The sequence below is a fragment of the Scyliorhinus torazame genome, chromosome 15 (genome assembly GCF_047496885.1).
Source record: "Scyliorhinus torazame isolate Kashiwa2021f chromosome 15, sScyTor2.1, whole genome shotgun sequence".
NCBI lineage: Eukaryota > Metazoa > Chordata > Chondrichthyes > Carcharhiniformes > Scyliorhinidae > Scyliorhinus > Scyliorhinus torazame.
In genome coordinates, this window is record NC_092721.1 from 188,803,335 (window position 1) to 188,819,914 (window position 16,580).

Below are 16,580 nucleotides of genomic sequence, written 5' to 3' on the forward strand. Positions count from 1 at the left end.
TTTTGATATAGTGGCTACAGAATGTTCCCGCCTGTTGGGAAGAGCACAAGAGGCTGTCAATACAAGACAGTCACCAAGAAGTTTACAAGGAATTCAGAAGAAATTTCTTTACCGAGAGAGTGGTGAGAATGTGGAACTAGCTAATCACAGGAAGTGCTTGAAGCGACAAGTGTGGACGCATTTGAGGGGAATCATGCGAGGGATAAGGGAATAATAGGTTACGTTGGTAGATTTAGATGCGCAAAAGTAAGAGTAAGCTCAACTTGAGCATGGCCTGTTGCTGTGCCCTATATCCTAATATCCTATGTAAACCTGATGTGGAGATGCCGGCGTTGGACCGGGGTGAGCACAGTATAAAGTCTTACAACACCAGGTTAAAGACCAACAGATTTGTTTCAAATCACTAGCTTTTGGAGCACTGCTCCTTCACAAGGTGAATGAAGAGGTAGGTTCCAGAAACATATATCTTACTGTGTAAACCTGGGGAGAGAAACAGGTCAGCCTCCAATCCTTGAACCCGAGTCCATCCACATCTCTGAGCAAGATACTCATAATGAGAGTTCTCCATGATTCTTGGTAGCCTGGTTCAAGAATCAAAACTACAGTTTTATCTCGAACTATATGAGATATTCCAAGGACTGCATGGATTCAAGGGTCTCCACGCCACATTCTCAGGGCAACTAGGTATGGGGGCTATGTTTTGTCCCTGCCAGTGCCCTAAACATCCCAAAAGCAACAAACTAGAAATAGCACGGAGGTTAAAGTTCAGGAACCACATTTTATTTCCAATTGCAAATTCACTTTTGAGACGTGAGGAGCCAAATGGCCTATTCCTGCTCCTATTTCTAATAATGAGCCCACATTGGAGACGGTTTTACAGCAACACTTGCAGGGAGGGGAGAGAAGAAAAATTCATTAACTTAAAAAGCTGCATTTGTTAAAAAAAAATACAATGGCATTTAAAAAAAAAATTCATACCCAAGTCACAAGCAGTTTTAAATGATGAAAGGTCAAATGCTGTGACAATGTCATCTCCTGTCACTTTGATAAAACAGTTAATTGCAGACAGTGTTTGTTCTGAATTCTGTTGATAGAGAAACCCAAGTTAAAGCGACACTAAAAATAAATGACTCAGTGCAGACCAATTTAGGCCAATAATTTAACGTCAATACAAATTAATAAATATATATTCCTTAGAACCCCTAGTGTCATTTCACCCATCGAGGAGTTTGCTTGTGGAGTTTGTTCGTTCAGGGGAACGGGGGGTGTCTGCTTGGGCTTCCTCCGGGTGCTGTGGTTTCCTCCCACAGTCCAAAGATGCGCATGTAGGTGGATTGGCTATGCTAAATTGCCCCTTAGTGTCAGAAGATATGCAGATTAGGTCCACTCACCCGTCCCATCCCCGTAACCCCATAACAAAACTAATCGCCACTGAACCAAGTGTAGTCTCGAGGGGCAAAGTGAGATTGGAAGAGAGAGAGGTTGCTTGGTCCAGGCAGTGCAAATGTAATTCTCTCCCCCTGCTGAGTAATCCCAGCTTGTTCTGTACTTATTTCAGATTTCCAACACCTGAAGCATTTTGTTTTAAAGTCTCTTATTACTTGTTGGTTGAGGGATAAATATCGGCCAAGACTCGTCATCTCTTCTTCAAGATAATCCCATGGGATCTTTTACCAAGGCCAGACTGGGCTGTGGTATAACATCTTATCTAAAAGACGGAACCTCCGAAGTTCCAGCGCTGCGCTGGTGCATCAACCGAATACAAACAGGCTAGTCGCGGCTCATTTTTTAAACAATCCATTGGCTATTTAGTTTCAAAATTTATTTATAGGATGTGGGTGGCACTGGCTAGGTCTGTATTTATTGCTCATCCCAAATGCAAACACTAAGCTCATTAAATAAAATGTAGAATTTCTCAGTGTTATGGGCCAGGGTTTAGAGAACCCCAAAGTGTATCACGGAGTTCACCTGACCCACAACTTTTAATAGATTGTGGTATGGGGAGCACACGGCCCACTCTACAGGTGTGGTACAGCAGAAATGGAAAAGTATTTTTCAAAGCAAAACAATGTTTATTCTATGAACTCAAGTTAACCTTTTTAAAACATAGTGAACATCTTAGCGACCATTAATTCAAATACAACCCCCAAAGAATACAACACTAAGTAATCCTTTAAGCTTTCCTTTTATCATCCATAAGACTTAAAAACAAAACCTTTAACAGAAGCACATCAGGTTAAAGTCACCACTGAGAGCAGTTATTAGTTTTAACTCACCAAAGGATCGATTTACAGTTTTTAGATTACAGAGAGAGAGAGAGACACTAATACCCTTTCTGGCTGTGACTGTAGCTATCCAGCTCAGAAAACGAAACCAAAACACACCCTGCAGCAAACAGCCTAAAACAAAAGTAAAAAGCTGAGACAGCCCAGCTTCACCCACTCTCTGACATCACTGCAGTAATAAACACCCATTTCTTAAAGGTACTCTCACTACAGATATTTATATACACACCCATTTCTTAAAGGTACTCTCACATGACACTTAGGAACTGAAAGTTGGCAGAAACTAGAATTGGTCGAAATTACTGTTGATTCCTTTTAACATTATGAGAAAAGACCGGTTTCTGCTCATTCAGCAACATCCCTTTAGGAGTGCTTCTGGGTATACAGTGGTCTTTGTCATTAAGCTCTTGTCTAGCGAAATCTGAAAAATGCAATCAGTAGTACAAATGGAGTCCACTGGCTTATTGTAAATTCAGTCTGGAATGTGAAACACCGTTGGCTAGGCCAGCATTGCTTTCCTACTTCTAATTACCAGAGTAGTTGGTTGCGAGCTGCCTTCTTGAATCGCCACAGTCTTATTTGTGTAGGTACACACACACATTGTTGTTAGGGAGAAAGTGCCAGGATTGAGAATGCATTCTACAGATGAAGGGCTCTCAATGTTTTGCTATGTTAAAGGAGCTACAGTCACAAAAATTGTTGTTGTCTCACAGTAATAAGTCTCTATCGTCCCCAATGACCATAGGCTGCTTTCCCCTCTGGTGATTTAACCTCAGGATCACCGCAACTCAGGCGAGAGGCAAGGTTGAGAAGGCAGGAGGGTTTTCATGAATAAGTTCAGCCGGTACGGAAATTGAACCTGTGCTGCTGGCCTTGCTCTGCATTACAAACCAGCTGTCCAGTAACTGAGCTATCCAAACGATAATAGCAGAAATGGTGTGCTAAAATTATGGAGTTTCAATTACAAAAAAAAAACTGGACACTTTACCTGGAATAAATCGGTAGCCTTTTTTCCACTCGAGCCTTCCTTTATGGCGGAATCCAGATGAGAGAAAAGTGGCCAAATGTGATCGTTAGCATAGATAATATAGTCCTGTATAGAATTTTCACTGCCTGACACCAGATACATGTCAGCAAATTGTGTGTTCTTGTACACTGCAAGAGTAAAATTGAAAGAAAGGAATCTACGTTACTCGATTTATTGCTGTGACAGGTTGTTAATTATTGTTCTTAAGTTGGAATCATGCAGGAGGCCATTCAGCCCTTCGAGTCAGCACCGAACCTTCAAGAAAGCACCCTACCTGGGCTCAATTCCCTGTCCTATCCCTGTAACCCCATCCAACGTTTGGACACTAAGGGACAATTTAGCATGGCCAATCCACTTAACCTGCACATCTTTGGACTGTGGAGGAAACTGGAGCACCCAGAGGAAACCCATGCAGGCACATGGAGAAAGGGTAAAGTCCACACAGTCACCCAATGCCGGATCAAGCCCAGGTCACTGGCACTGTGAGGCAGCAGTGCTAACCACTGTATCGCTATAACTAAGCACAAATCGTTTTTTACTGGAAATACCCAAACAGCAATTCAATATTGTAATTCTGGGAACTCTCTTATAGAAAGAACATTTAAATTAGACGTGGGAAGATTACACAATACAATTGATCGTACGACGCTAAGAATGACAGCATATGGTTATGAGACTCTGGGACATTAGGGTCATGTTTACATGAGCAGAGAATAAGATGAAATGAAAGGAGCTGGTCCTTCAAGTCCCTTCCAGCAGTCAACCAGATTGTGGTTCATATTCTACCACAACTCGATCTATCTGCAAGTTCCCTTAATCTTCTTAGTATCCAAAAATCTACTGATCTCTGCCCAGAATATATTCAATGACTGGGAATCCACAGCCTTTTGGCATACTGAATTCCTAACATCCGCAATCCTTTCAGTGAAGATATTTCTCCTCTCCTCAGTCCTAAATGGCCGATACTTTATTCTGAGACTGTGTCCCCAACTAAAGGAAACATCTATCCAGAAATCCATAAACAAGGCTATCCTAGTAGACCCATTGTTTGAGCCTGTTCCTGCCTCACTGAACTTATTTCTTCTTATCCTGACTATTTTTCCCATCTACATTTGTGATTCTTCTGACATCCTACGTCTTTTCAGTGATTCCCAATTTCCTAGTCCTAACTGCCTCCTCTTCATTATGGACGTGCAATCCCTCTATACCTTCATCCCCCACCAGGACGTCCTGAGGGCGCTTCACTTCTTCCTTGAAGGGACACTCAAAACAATCCCCATCCACCACAAATCTCCAGTTGGTTGAATCTGTTCTTTCATTTAATATTTTCTGCTTTAACTGGGCTCATTTCCTCCAAATAAAATGGTTACTCATGTGGTCCCTAGTTAAGCTTGTCTTCTTGTGGGGTATGTGAAACATTCCTTGTTCCAGTCAACCTCAGGCCACCTCAGCCAACTATTTTTCAGTACATTGTTGGTTTTCTTTTATATTTGTTCATGGGATTTGGGTGTCGCTGCCTGGGCTAGGATTTGTTGTCCATCCGTAATTATCCTTGAGAAGGTGGTGGTGAGCTGCTGTTTTTAACTATTGCAGTACATATGTTGGAGGAACATCCAGAGCGCTGATAAGGAAGTTCCAGGATTTTGACCCAGTGACAGTGAAGGACCAATGGTGTATGACCTGGAGAGGAACTTACCGGTGATGGCCCATGCATCGAGTGCACTGGTCCATCTAGGTGATAGAAATCGTGGGTTTGGAAGGTGCTGTCAAAGGAACTTTGGTGAGTTGCTGCAGTGCATCTTGTAGATGCTATGCACTGCTGTCACTTGTGTGTCAGTGGTGGTGGAAATTAATGTTCAAGGTAGTGAATGGGATGATAATCAAGTGGGCTGCTTTGTCCTAGATGGTGTCGAGTTTCTTCAGTGTTGTTGGCGCTGCACTCATCCAGGCAAGTGGAGAGTATTCCAACACACTCCTGACTTGTGCCTTGCAGATGCTGGACAGGCTTTTGGGAGTCAGAACTGGAGTTATTCTCCACAGAATCACCAGCCTTGACCTTTTCTTTTAACCATAATTTTATGTGCTGCTCCAGTTAAGTTCCCGGTCAATGGTATCCACCAGATGTTGGTAGTGGGGGGAGTCAAAAATGGTGATGCCATTGAAAGTCATGGGGAAATGCTTAGATTCTCTCTTGTTGGAGATGGTCATTGTCTGTCACTTAAGTGGCTTGAATGTTACTTGTCACTTATCAGCCCGAGCCCGACTATCGCCCACTTGTCTTGTTGCAAATGGACATAGAGTGCTTCTGTATCAGAGGAATCATAAATGGTGCTGAACATTGCCCAATCATCCACAAACATCCCCACCTTTGACCTCATGATAAAGGGAAGGTCATTGATGAAACATCTGAAGGTGTCTAAGCCTAAGACACTACCTTGAGGAATGCCTCGAGTAATGTCTTGGGACAGAGGCGAGTGACCTCCAATGACCACAACCATATTCCTTTGTGCTAGTTATGACTCCAACCAGTTGAGAATTTCTCCCCTTATTCCCATTGACATCAGTTTGCTGAGGCACCTTCACGCCCTCGGTCAAATGCTGCTTTGAAGGGTAGTTCACTCTCACCTCGAGTCCAGCTCTTTTGTCCAGGTTTGGACCAAAGCTGTAATGAGGTCAAGAGCTGAGTGGCAGAGCCTAAACTGAGTGTGCAGGTAAGTGCTTGGGAAGTGTTGTTTGATAACACTGCTGATGACATTTTCCATCACTTTACTGATGGTTGAGAATGGACTGATGGGGCGGTAGTTGGCTGGGTTGGATTTGTCCTGCATTTTGTGCACAGGACCTACCTAGGAAATTTCCCAAATTGCTGGATAGATGTCAGTATTGTAGCTGTACTGGAACAGTTTGGCTAGGGGCAAAGATGGCTATGGAGCATAAGTCTTCAATATTATTGCCAAAATATTGTCAGGGCTCATAGCCTTTGCAGCATTCAGTGCCTTCAGCCATTTCTTAATACCACGTGGAGTGAATTGAATTGGCTGAGGACTGACATCTGAGATGATGGGGAGCTCAGGGAGGGAGAAATGGATCATCTATTCAGCACCTCTGGCTGAAGACGATTGCAAATACTTCAGCTTTGTCTTTTGCACTGATGTGCTGGGTTCTCCAGTCAGGACTGCAGACCTTAAATGTAATCTATGGGTTGCGAGATCACATGCCACTTATGTTGCTTGCCTGTGTTGTAACTTCACAAGGTTGACACCTCATTTGTAGGTATGCTTAGTGCAACTCGTGGCATGCCTTCCTGCACTCCTCATTGAATCAGGGCTGATCTTCTGGCTTGGTGATAATGGTAGAGTGGGGGGATATGCCAGGCCATGAGGTTACAGGTTGTGGTTGTATACAATTCTACACTTGCTGATGGTCCACAGCACCTCATGGATACCCAGTTTTGAACTACAGGTCTGTTCAAAATATATCCCATTTAGAATGGTGGTAGTGTCACACAACACGATGAAGGGAGTCCTCAATGGGAAGACAGGACTTCATCTACACTGTGCAGTGGTCTTTCCTACCTATACATGAACAGATGCATCTGCGAGAGGTTGACTGGTGAGGATGAGGTCAAGCCAAATCTTTCCCTTTTGTTGGTTCTCTCACCTGCTAAACACCTATCTAGCAGTTATGTCCTTTAGGACTCAGCCAGCTTGGTCAGCAGTGGTGCTACCAAGCCACATTTTGTCATGGATACTTACATCCCCCAGCCATGGTACATTCTGTGATCTTGCCACCTTCAGTGCTTCCTCCAAGTAGTATTCAATCTATGTTTGAACTGATGCAATGAAACCTCACAGGGTCCAGAGTCAACGTTCAGAACTCCATGGGCAACTCCCTCCTGACTGTCTACTACTGTGCCGCCATTCTGGTGTATCTGTCTGGTTGGTGGGCAGGGCATACCCAGAGATGGTGTCTGGGACATTGCCTGGAAGGTATGGCTCCACGAATAGAACTGTATCATGCTGTTGCTTGGCTGGTCTGTCGGACCACTCTCCCAATTTTGGCATAATTGTACCAATTGTTGTAATGTAGACATTCACAAACCGCATTGAGATAAATGAACAGACAATATATTTTTGCGTTGCTGGCTGAAATGTTGGCTAGGATATGGGATATTATAGGTCCACCTGAGGGGGTGCAAAGGCAGGGTATCTTGTCACCTGAAAAATGCTACGTTTGGTAGTGTAGCACTCCCTCAGCCCACACCGAGCTGCTCCGAGTTTCAGCAGGGCTTGACCCCCCCCCCCCCTCAATCTGCTGCGATTGGGATCAAAGGCTATGGGAAGAAAGCAGGATTAGGCTAATGAGTTGGATGATCAGCCATGATTGTGATGAATGGCGGAGCAGGCTCGAAGGGCCAAAAGGCCTCCTCCTGCTCCTATCTTCTATGCATCTATGTATCTATGCTGACTCCGAGGCAAGAGCCCCATCATTGAGCCAAATTAGAAAAGCATTCAACTGCCACTTTTCAAGACTTAGTTTGGTAACTTTTCCACAAAATGAATCTGGGGGGAAAACGGTTTTTAATGTTTGTGTTTTAACACACGGCAGTTTCTCCCAAGTTTGAAAACGTAGGGAACGAGACAAATAATTTTTAAAATGAGGATCTGGCATTGTCTACTGTTAAGTGTTTTGGGGAGACAATTTTGCCTGTCTCAGTAATGGATTACGTCTCATGTACATGGTGCTGGAGGTCTCTGGTCCTGGGTGTCTGAAGGGGTTTGTCTGGGATCATAAAATATTTTCAAAACAACATACAGGAGAAGGTACGGTCAAATCCAGCAATGGTTGCAAAGGCAATTAGGACTTTAAAAAGAAAGCTTCAAAGGAAAACTTTTCCAAGGGAAAACAGGAGGATAGATAAAAGTTAAATCAAGAAAAGTGACCCATTCATGCATTTTCTTTTTTTGTTTCAAATATCCAGCATCCGCAATATCTTGATTTTAAAGGTGACCCATTGATCTAGGGAAGCATTGCATGCTGATTTTGTTTCTTATTAATATGTGATGGTAAGTTCCGTTGATTGAATTACGCAAGTCAGATCACAATCACCCTTCCCGATGTTCACATGCTCTGAAAGAACACAGCTTCAAGATCTGCATCTGATCTAATCTTACTCGAGTGTTTTTCAATCCAACTTTGAGAAAATTGGAATCAAGTGAGGGCTTGTGACAAAGAAGGAAAAGTAGTTCGGAGTACATGTTACTGTCACACTGCTGGCTCACACTAACCACGAAGTAGAAATTGGGCAAGTTCAGTCTGGTTCTCCAGATAAGGGCATAGGATCACTTACAGAACTGCCGACAATGAAGCAGGGAAGATATCACGACAGGCCAAATTAGTAACAAGTCTTCCTTTCCCCAAATTTCCTTCATTGATATTCACATCTCATGTACAGTAAAGCACCCCAACATTGTCTGTGTTACAAGGAGCTCTCTAAAAATGCCGACAATGAAGTATTCAGTAAGAAACTGCACAAGCATGCACAGAAGAGTAGGGAACGAAGGAACAGCGAAGGGACACCCATTAGTGCTAAACACGGGATTACCTGAAGACCATGTGCCACTCACCCTGTGAAGTCCCTGGGGATTTTTTCAACAAGTTAAGTGATACACACGCATCTAAGAGGCGCTCTGTCCCATCAACTGTGGCTGCTAATCTCTGAGCAACATCTGAACTACGTAATCCATGTTGTGCACTCAATACATCAAATACTTTCAGTTTGGAAGCTGTGAATAAGACCTGCAAAGTACAAAAACATTATATAAAAGCAAATTACTGCGGATGCTGGAATCTGAAACGAAAGAGAAAATGCTGGAAAAAACAAAAACAATATAGTCAGCTTCTGTGAAAAGGTAGTGTTCAAAAAAGTGAAAGGAAATTGGTGAGGAGCCTACTAATCAAGAAAACGATAACCATATAATTGTGGACACAGCTAAACCCTTGCATCATCTGAACAGTTGAAATAAATATTGGATGAGGGCCATTTCGAAATTAACATACAAAGCCTTCATTTGAAATGCTTCCAGCTCACTTTTTAAAAAAGGCTTCAAGTGCATTGCAACATCCCATCAAACGATCATTTGTGTTGTTTAGCAGAGAGCTAAGAATTCAGGTAAACACACAAAAACAGAAAAAAGTTTGATCTCAGCTACTCAACAAAAGAATTGTACTTTTCCTTTCAAGACCCATTCCACGTTTTTCCTTCTACTTGAAATGTAATTCTTGCCACTGTAGAGATCAGAGATGGTGCCAGCCTTCCGAAACCATGTCGAACATTCCATTTTTCCCATGGGAGCTTGGACAGCGGACTGTTTGATTCTGGGGCAGGTGATGGTGGTGCGAGAGGCAGGGGTGTGGGGTAGGTGTTGGGGGGCATAACAGTCAAGGATAATCAGGTAATTAACCCGGGCATATGTGTTTGTACTTTCCAGGAGTCTCTGCATTGTGATTAGGAGAGGCAATATTGACTGATTCTCTTCCTATGAAAACCAGAGAGACCAAAACCCACTTGGACACACCAGCTGCTGCTTCTGCTGACTGAACATGGAACTCAAATCAAACTCAAGAACTGTACCGCCTACATGGGTTAACATCACGGATGGACATCTCAAGAACATCTGTCAAATTACTTTAACACCTTCAAAATAAAATATGCTCATAATTTAAATCCACATCCGCCTATTACCTTTGATGCTTTAAAACCATCCACTAAGTCTGCGATTTTATGAAGCCATTCAACATTCTTCTCACTCATGGTGGAGGCACCTGATAGACAGTGCAGCGGTTTCGCTGGCCCCCTTGCCCCAGAAATGCAGCACTTCACCGCGCTAGGCCTATTCATCCTCTCTTCTGACGCTGCACTTTGGTCAGATTTCAGTTTCTTTTCTGCTGTTACATTCTCCTTTTGGTTTGCAGGATCATGCTGAAGATCACTCAGGCCTTTCCAACTGGGAATGGAGTGGTCTGCAATACACCGACTTACATCCGTATTGTAGATTTCACCCAACTTCTTACAGAAGTGATTTAAGGGAAATCCTACAACATTCAAAAAGTCCCCATGAACATACTCAACTAGCATTCCACCAAGTGCCTGAATTCCATAGCCACCAGCCTTGTCCCTAGAAAGAAAAGGAACAGAATACAACATGAAGACCGACTTGTCTAATATGTGGCACATAGCATATCAGAAACATTGAAACAATTAAAAAAATATATTGAATATCAGGAAAAAAAAACTACAAAGGCTTTTTAAAAAAAAATTAATTCACATCATTCATGGAATGTGGGCGTCCCTGGCCAGGCCAGCATTTATTGCCCATCCCCAATTTCCCTTGAGAAGGTGGTGCTGTGCTGCTGCCTTCTTGAACTGCTGCAGTCCACGTGGTGTAGGTACATCCATTAGGAAGGGAGTTCCAGGATTTTGTCCCAAAGACAGTGAAGGAACGGCGATATGGTTCCAAGCCAGGATGGTGAGTGGTTTGGAGGGGATCCTCCAGGTGATGGTGTTCCCTATGTTTGCTGGTTTTGTCCTTCTGGATCAGCAGTGGGCAACCTGTAGCCTGGGAGCCACATGCAGCCCATGAGACATTTGGTTGACCATTGCCCACGTGTATGGTTGCTAAATTCCACATAGATTCTTTCCGACTGGTATGATTGAAGTAATATGCATATAAAGGACAAGTGATGTGAGGTGCATAATGATTGCACACAACATGTGAGAGCTGTGCATTTCCTCTGTGTCCAAAGTGTAAATACTTATTTTTTTTAATCATCTGCAGTTGATGATAGCTCTATTAATATGTAAATGATTAAGCATTCTCTATATCTCATTAAGAAATATTTGGTGTATGTTAAATATATTTAATCTTAACATGGGGTCATGGTTAGTGAACATGCCCAGCTTCAACCTTGCGACCCACTGAGATGATGTGGGCGGCATTCAAGTGCTCACTCACTAGCAGATTGCCCATCACTGTTCTAAATGGTAGCGGTGATGGGTTTAGAAAGTGCTGTCAAAGGAGCCTTGGTGAATTTCTGCAGTGTATCTTGTGAATGGTACACAATTCTGCTGCTGTGAGTTGGTGGAGAGAGTGAATGTTTGTGGACGGGGTGCCAAGGAAGCCGTAGTCCCAGATGGTTCTTGAGTGTTGGTGGAGCCTCACTCATCCAGGTGAGTGGAAAATATTCCAACACATTCCAGACTTGCGTCTTGTAGATGGCGGACCAGTTTTGGAAAGTCAGGAAGGGAGTTTTTGCTGCAGGATTCCTAGTCTGACCTGTTTTTGTAACCATTGTATTGAAATGTTTAACCTAGTTCAGTTTCTGGTTAATGGTAACCCTATGGATGTTGATCGTGGGGGGTTCAAAAATGATAATGCCACTGAATTTCAAGAGGTGATGGTTAAATTCTCTCTTGTTGGAGATAGTCATTGCCTGGCACTTATGCGGCACCAATGTTATTTGCCGCTCATCAGCCCAAGCCCGGATATTATCCATTGTTGCATTTGGGCATGGACTGCTTCAGTATCTGAGGAATCCCCACTTCTGACCTTATGCTGGAAGGAAGGTCATTGATGAAGCAGCTGAAGACGGTTGGGCCTAGGATACCACCCTGAGGAACTCCTTTGTAGTGATGTCCTAGAATTGAGATGATTGACCTCCAACAAACACAACCATCTTCATTTGTGCTTGGTATGACTCCAAAAGTGGAGAGTTTTCTCTCTGAATTCAATTAACTCCAGTTTTGTTAGAGCTCCTTGATGTAACTTGGTCAAATGCTGCCTTGATATCAAGAGCAGTCACTTTTTTTATTTTTTCCAATTAAAAGGCAATTTAGCGTGGCCAATTCACCTACTCTGCAGATCTTTTTGGGTTGTGGGAATGAGACCCATGAAGATGCGGGGAGAATGTGCAAACTTCACACGTAGTGACCCAGGAGTGGATCAAACCTGGGTTCCCGGTGTCATGAGGCAGTAGTGCTAACCACTGTGCCGCCTGAAAGGGGGGGGGGGCACACTCTCACCGCACCTCAGGAATTCAGCTCTTTTGTCCATGTTTGAACGAGGTGATGAGGTCAGGGCTTAAACAGGATATGAGGGTCCCTGGCGGAACCCAAGCTGAGCGTCATGAGCAGGTTATTGCTAGTGCTGCTATTTAGCACCGTCGATGACCCGTTCCATTATTATACTGATGATCGAAAATAGACTGATCGAGCAGTAGTTGGCTAGGTTGGTCTGTCCTGCTTTTTGTGTACAGGACATACCTGGGCAATTTTCCACATTGAAAACACTGTTGTCTAGCCAGCAATGAGTAACTGATGTACTAACACTTATGAAAGCATGGGAATAGCCCATCAGATATTATCAATGTTTTGACTCAAGGGGCGAAATTCTCCGGAAACAGCGCAATCTCCGCCGACTGGCGCCCAAAATGGCGCAAATCAGTCGAGCATCGCGCCGCCCCATAGGTGCGGAATGCTCCGCATCTTTGGCGGCCGAGCCCCAACCTTAAGGGGCTAGGCCCGCGCCGGATGAATTTCCGCCCCGCCAGCTGGCGGAAAAGGCCTTTGGTGCCCCACCAGCTGGCATGGAAATGACATCTCCGGGCGGCGCATGCACGGGAGCGTTAGCGGCTGCTGACGGCATTCCCGCGCATGCGCAGTGGAGGGAGTCTCTTCCGCCTCCGCCATGGTGGAGACCGTGGCGAAGGCGGAAGGGAAAGAGTGCCCCCACGGCACAGGCCCGCCCACAGATCGGTGGGCCCCAATCACGGGCCAGGCCACCGTGGGGGCACCCCCCGGGGCCAGATCGCCCCGCGCCCCCCCCCCCCAGGACCCCGAAGCCCGCCCGCGCCGCCTTGTCCCGCCGGTAAGGTAGGTGGTTTAATCTACGCCGGCGGGACAGGCATTTTAGCAGCGGGACTTCGGCCCATCCGGGCCGGAGAATCGCGGGGGGGGGGGGGGGGGGGGGGGGGGGCGCCAACCGGCACGATTCCCGACCCCGCCGAATATCCGGCCGTGGAGAATTCGGCAACCGGAGGGGGCGGGATTCATGCCAGCCCCTGGCGATTCTCCGACCCGGCGGGGGGTCGGAGTATCTCGCCCCAGGTCTCCACCACAGTGCTAAGTTGGGAGGTAGGATACTGCAAGCAATCATTAACCCTTGAGTACGTAACTCTGTAGATGCCCAAAAAGGTCAACTGTCAGATTGTAGGGAATATGGTTTACTTAGAGCTAACCTGTTACAATCTTGAGCAGGTGGACAAAAACCTAATAGTTTTAGAATCAATTAAGTGCAAATGGCAGGCAATTCGCTCCAGAGCAATCATGTCAAAATAATACTGAAGTTCACTTGATGGCTAAGAGTCTCCATTTAACACTACAAAAATGAATATACCTGAAACATGCCCTATAACATAGGCACTGAGTTTCCACTTGTAAAGCTGACTCTAACTTTTACAAGTTAGCTTCACTTAAAGTTGCATAAATATATTTCACATAGGATAATGATATACCTTTCATATACTCCACAGCAACATACTTAACATCACTCAAATAGTTTTTGTTGCAAATTCAGTACAAACATTGCGCAGAAATTTCACACACAAATATGCCTGGTTAATAGTTAACTAACCGACCTGACCTAAAGGACTTGCTACTCATCAAATGTGACTTCTTCCAATCAATAATGCTCTGATGACACATTGTCCATGAGTACATAATGTTCATAAAATACAATGTACGCTAATAGCTGACCAAACTCAGATACTTTAGGCAGCATAGAGCAGTAAGGGGGCGTCACGGTGGCGTAGTGGTTAGCACTGCTGCCTCATGGTGCCAGGACCTAGATTCGTCCCTGACCCAGGGTCATTGTCCATGTGGAGTTTGCACATTATCCCCATATTTGCGTGGGTTTCACCCCCATAACAGAAAGATGTGCAGGGTAGTGGGATTGGCCAGGTTAAATTGCCCCTTAACTTGAAAAAGTAATGATAATAATTTTTTAATTAAAAAATAAACACAACTGTAAGCCATGCAGTCATACATACAATTATCCAAGGCACTCAGGACCCTATCACAATAGCAATTATAAAGCATGGATAATGTAGACAAATGACCCAACAGTCTACACAAGTTGTATAATCAGACAAAAACAAGCCAAGCAAAAAAGGTGTTATGAGGATGGATGACCATAAGCTTAATTAGAAGTGGGTTTATGAAGATCTAAAACAAAAGTGGTTTGAAGAAGCACCAATGTTTAAGGAGAGCATTCCAGGGCAAGCAACCAGATGGTTGAAGGCCTGTCAATCAATTCTCCTCAAAAACAAAAAACTGGGAGAATTGGTTGAAACCTGTCATTTCCTGCCCAATATTTTAGTGCACAATCAACATCACCGAAACAGCTTATTTGATGAGATGAGGAGAATTTTTTCTCTTAGCGGGTTTTGCGGCTTTGAAACATGTTTCCACTGCGCCTCGGAATAGTTTTAAGATGGAGATAGATAGATTTTTGATAAGCGGAGGGGGAGGGTGAAATGTTATCAGGAATAGACAGGCATGTGGAGTTGGAAGTTACGCTTAGATTGGAGCAGCCTACTTCAGCTCCAAATTCTCATCGAATGGTGAAGCAGGCTCCTACCCCTGTTCCTAATTAGCATGCATGTCCGTGTGTATGATTATTATGTTGATATTCGTGGCTGATGCTTCCACCACAATAACAATGACCACAAACATCAAAAGGACTTAGTGGCTGTAAAGATTTTGGTGAAAGGCTGCGTAGAGTTTTGTTTGGCTGGCTAAAGGAACTGATGTGAAAGATCCCTTTCACAGGGAACTGTATCTGTCGCCCTTCATCACTTAGAAGAAACAACCATGATAGATTCCTCAACACTGCTAACCCGAAAAAGGGCAAAAGGTCTTCTTTGTGTTATAAAATGGAGGACTCTGCAATATCATGTTCCTATGCTGAACCTTATCTACGGGTATAGGAATGTGTCTGCACGTACATTGGTTCACCACTGTGTATGTACTCCCAGAGAAGTTCTTCCGACAAATCTGAAAACTTTACTTTTGTTTCTTCATAAAAAACAACAATTTCGGTTTCCAATTGGTTATCTGAAATAATAATGTTGATTTGCGTTACCACTTTCAGTTTCTCTAATAATAATAATAATCTTTATTAGTGTCGCAAGTAGGCTTACATTAACACTGCAATGATGTTACTGTGAAAATCCCCTAGTCGCCACATTCCGGCACCTGTTCCGGTACACCGAGGGAGAATTCAGAATGTCCAATTCACCTAACAGCACGTCATTCAGGACTTTTTGTGGGAGGAAACCGGAGCACCAGGAGGAAACCCACGTAGACTTGGGGAGAACATGCAGACTCCGCAGAGAGTGACCCAAGCTGGGAATCAAACCCGGGTCCCTGGTGCTGTGAAGCAACAGTGCTATCCGCTGTGCTACCATGTAGCCCTATCTCTTGAACTTGAGGTGAAGTATTAGGTTAATAAATTCACATCTTGATTGTCAAAATGTCAACAAAGTTCAAAGAAAAATAGACCAGTTCTCTCAATAAGAGCATGAAGTATATTAAATCACAAAATCATTGCACTATGTAATGTAAAACTTTGAGATTAAACACGCCACTGCAGCCAATAGCTTCTGACCTATTCTGCTATTTCTTAAAAGGTTACAATTTCAGTAATGGTTTAGCACATTTAATATCCAATTTAACAAATGAATAGTACAATAGAAGCTAGTAAAACCATAGTTTATACTAGCCCTTCCAACAAGTTCTGCAGATGGCAAAAGAACCCAACAAAGGTGTGTCGGCAAACGAAGTGAATGGGGAAAAGTCACAGCATGTGGTAGTGTGATGTCATCTACCACGAAGATGGTAAAGAATAGTTGGAATATTTTCTCAATGGTCAAAGACTAGGAGCTGTTGAGCAAAGGGATTTAGGTGTGTCTGTGCGCACAAGTAACTGAAAGCTTATATACCAGGTGCATAATGTAATCTGATCGGGTAATGCAGTGTTGGCTTTCAATGCGAGGGGGCTGGAATACCAAAGTGAAATGCTGCTTTAGTTATACATAGCTTTGGCCAGACTTCACCTGCACATCTTTTGGGTTGTGGGGGCGAAACCCACGCAAACACGGGGAGAATGTGCAAACTCCACGGACAGTGACCCAGAGCCGGGATCGAACCT

The 16,580-nt window shown here is 44.0% G+C and overlaps 1 protein-coding gene across 5 annotated transcripts in view; it reads right to left on the reverse strand.

The window, feature by feature from the left end:
* Positions 1-16,580, reverse strand: part of asmtl (acetylserotonin O-methyltransferase-like) — a 75,105-nt gene that overhangs the window by 19,342 nt on the left and 39,183 nt on the right. For 4 of the 5 annotated variants that reach the window (XM_072477304.1, XM_072477306.1, XM_072477305.1 and 1 more), the window contains 5 exons: positions 15,376-15,484; positions 10,058-10,490; positions 8,940-9,111; positions 3,274-3,440; positions 979-1,084 (listed from right to left, as the gene is read on the reverse strand). In XM_072477304.1, the coding sequence (XP_072333405.1) occupies positions 979-1,084; positions 3,274-3,440; positions 8,940-9,111; positions 10,058-10,490; positions 15,376-15,484 (987 nt within the window). The remainder of the gene's footprint in view (positions 1-978; positions 1,085-3,273; positions 3,441-8,939; positions 9,112-10,057; positions 10,491-15,375; positions 15,485-16,580) is intronic. The other variant, XM_072477307.1, reaches the window with a different exon arrangement.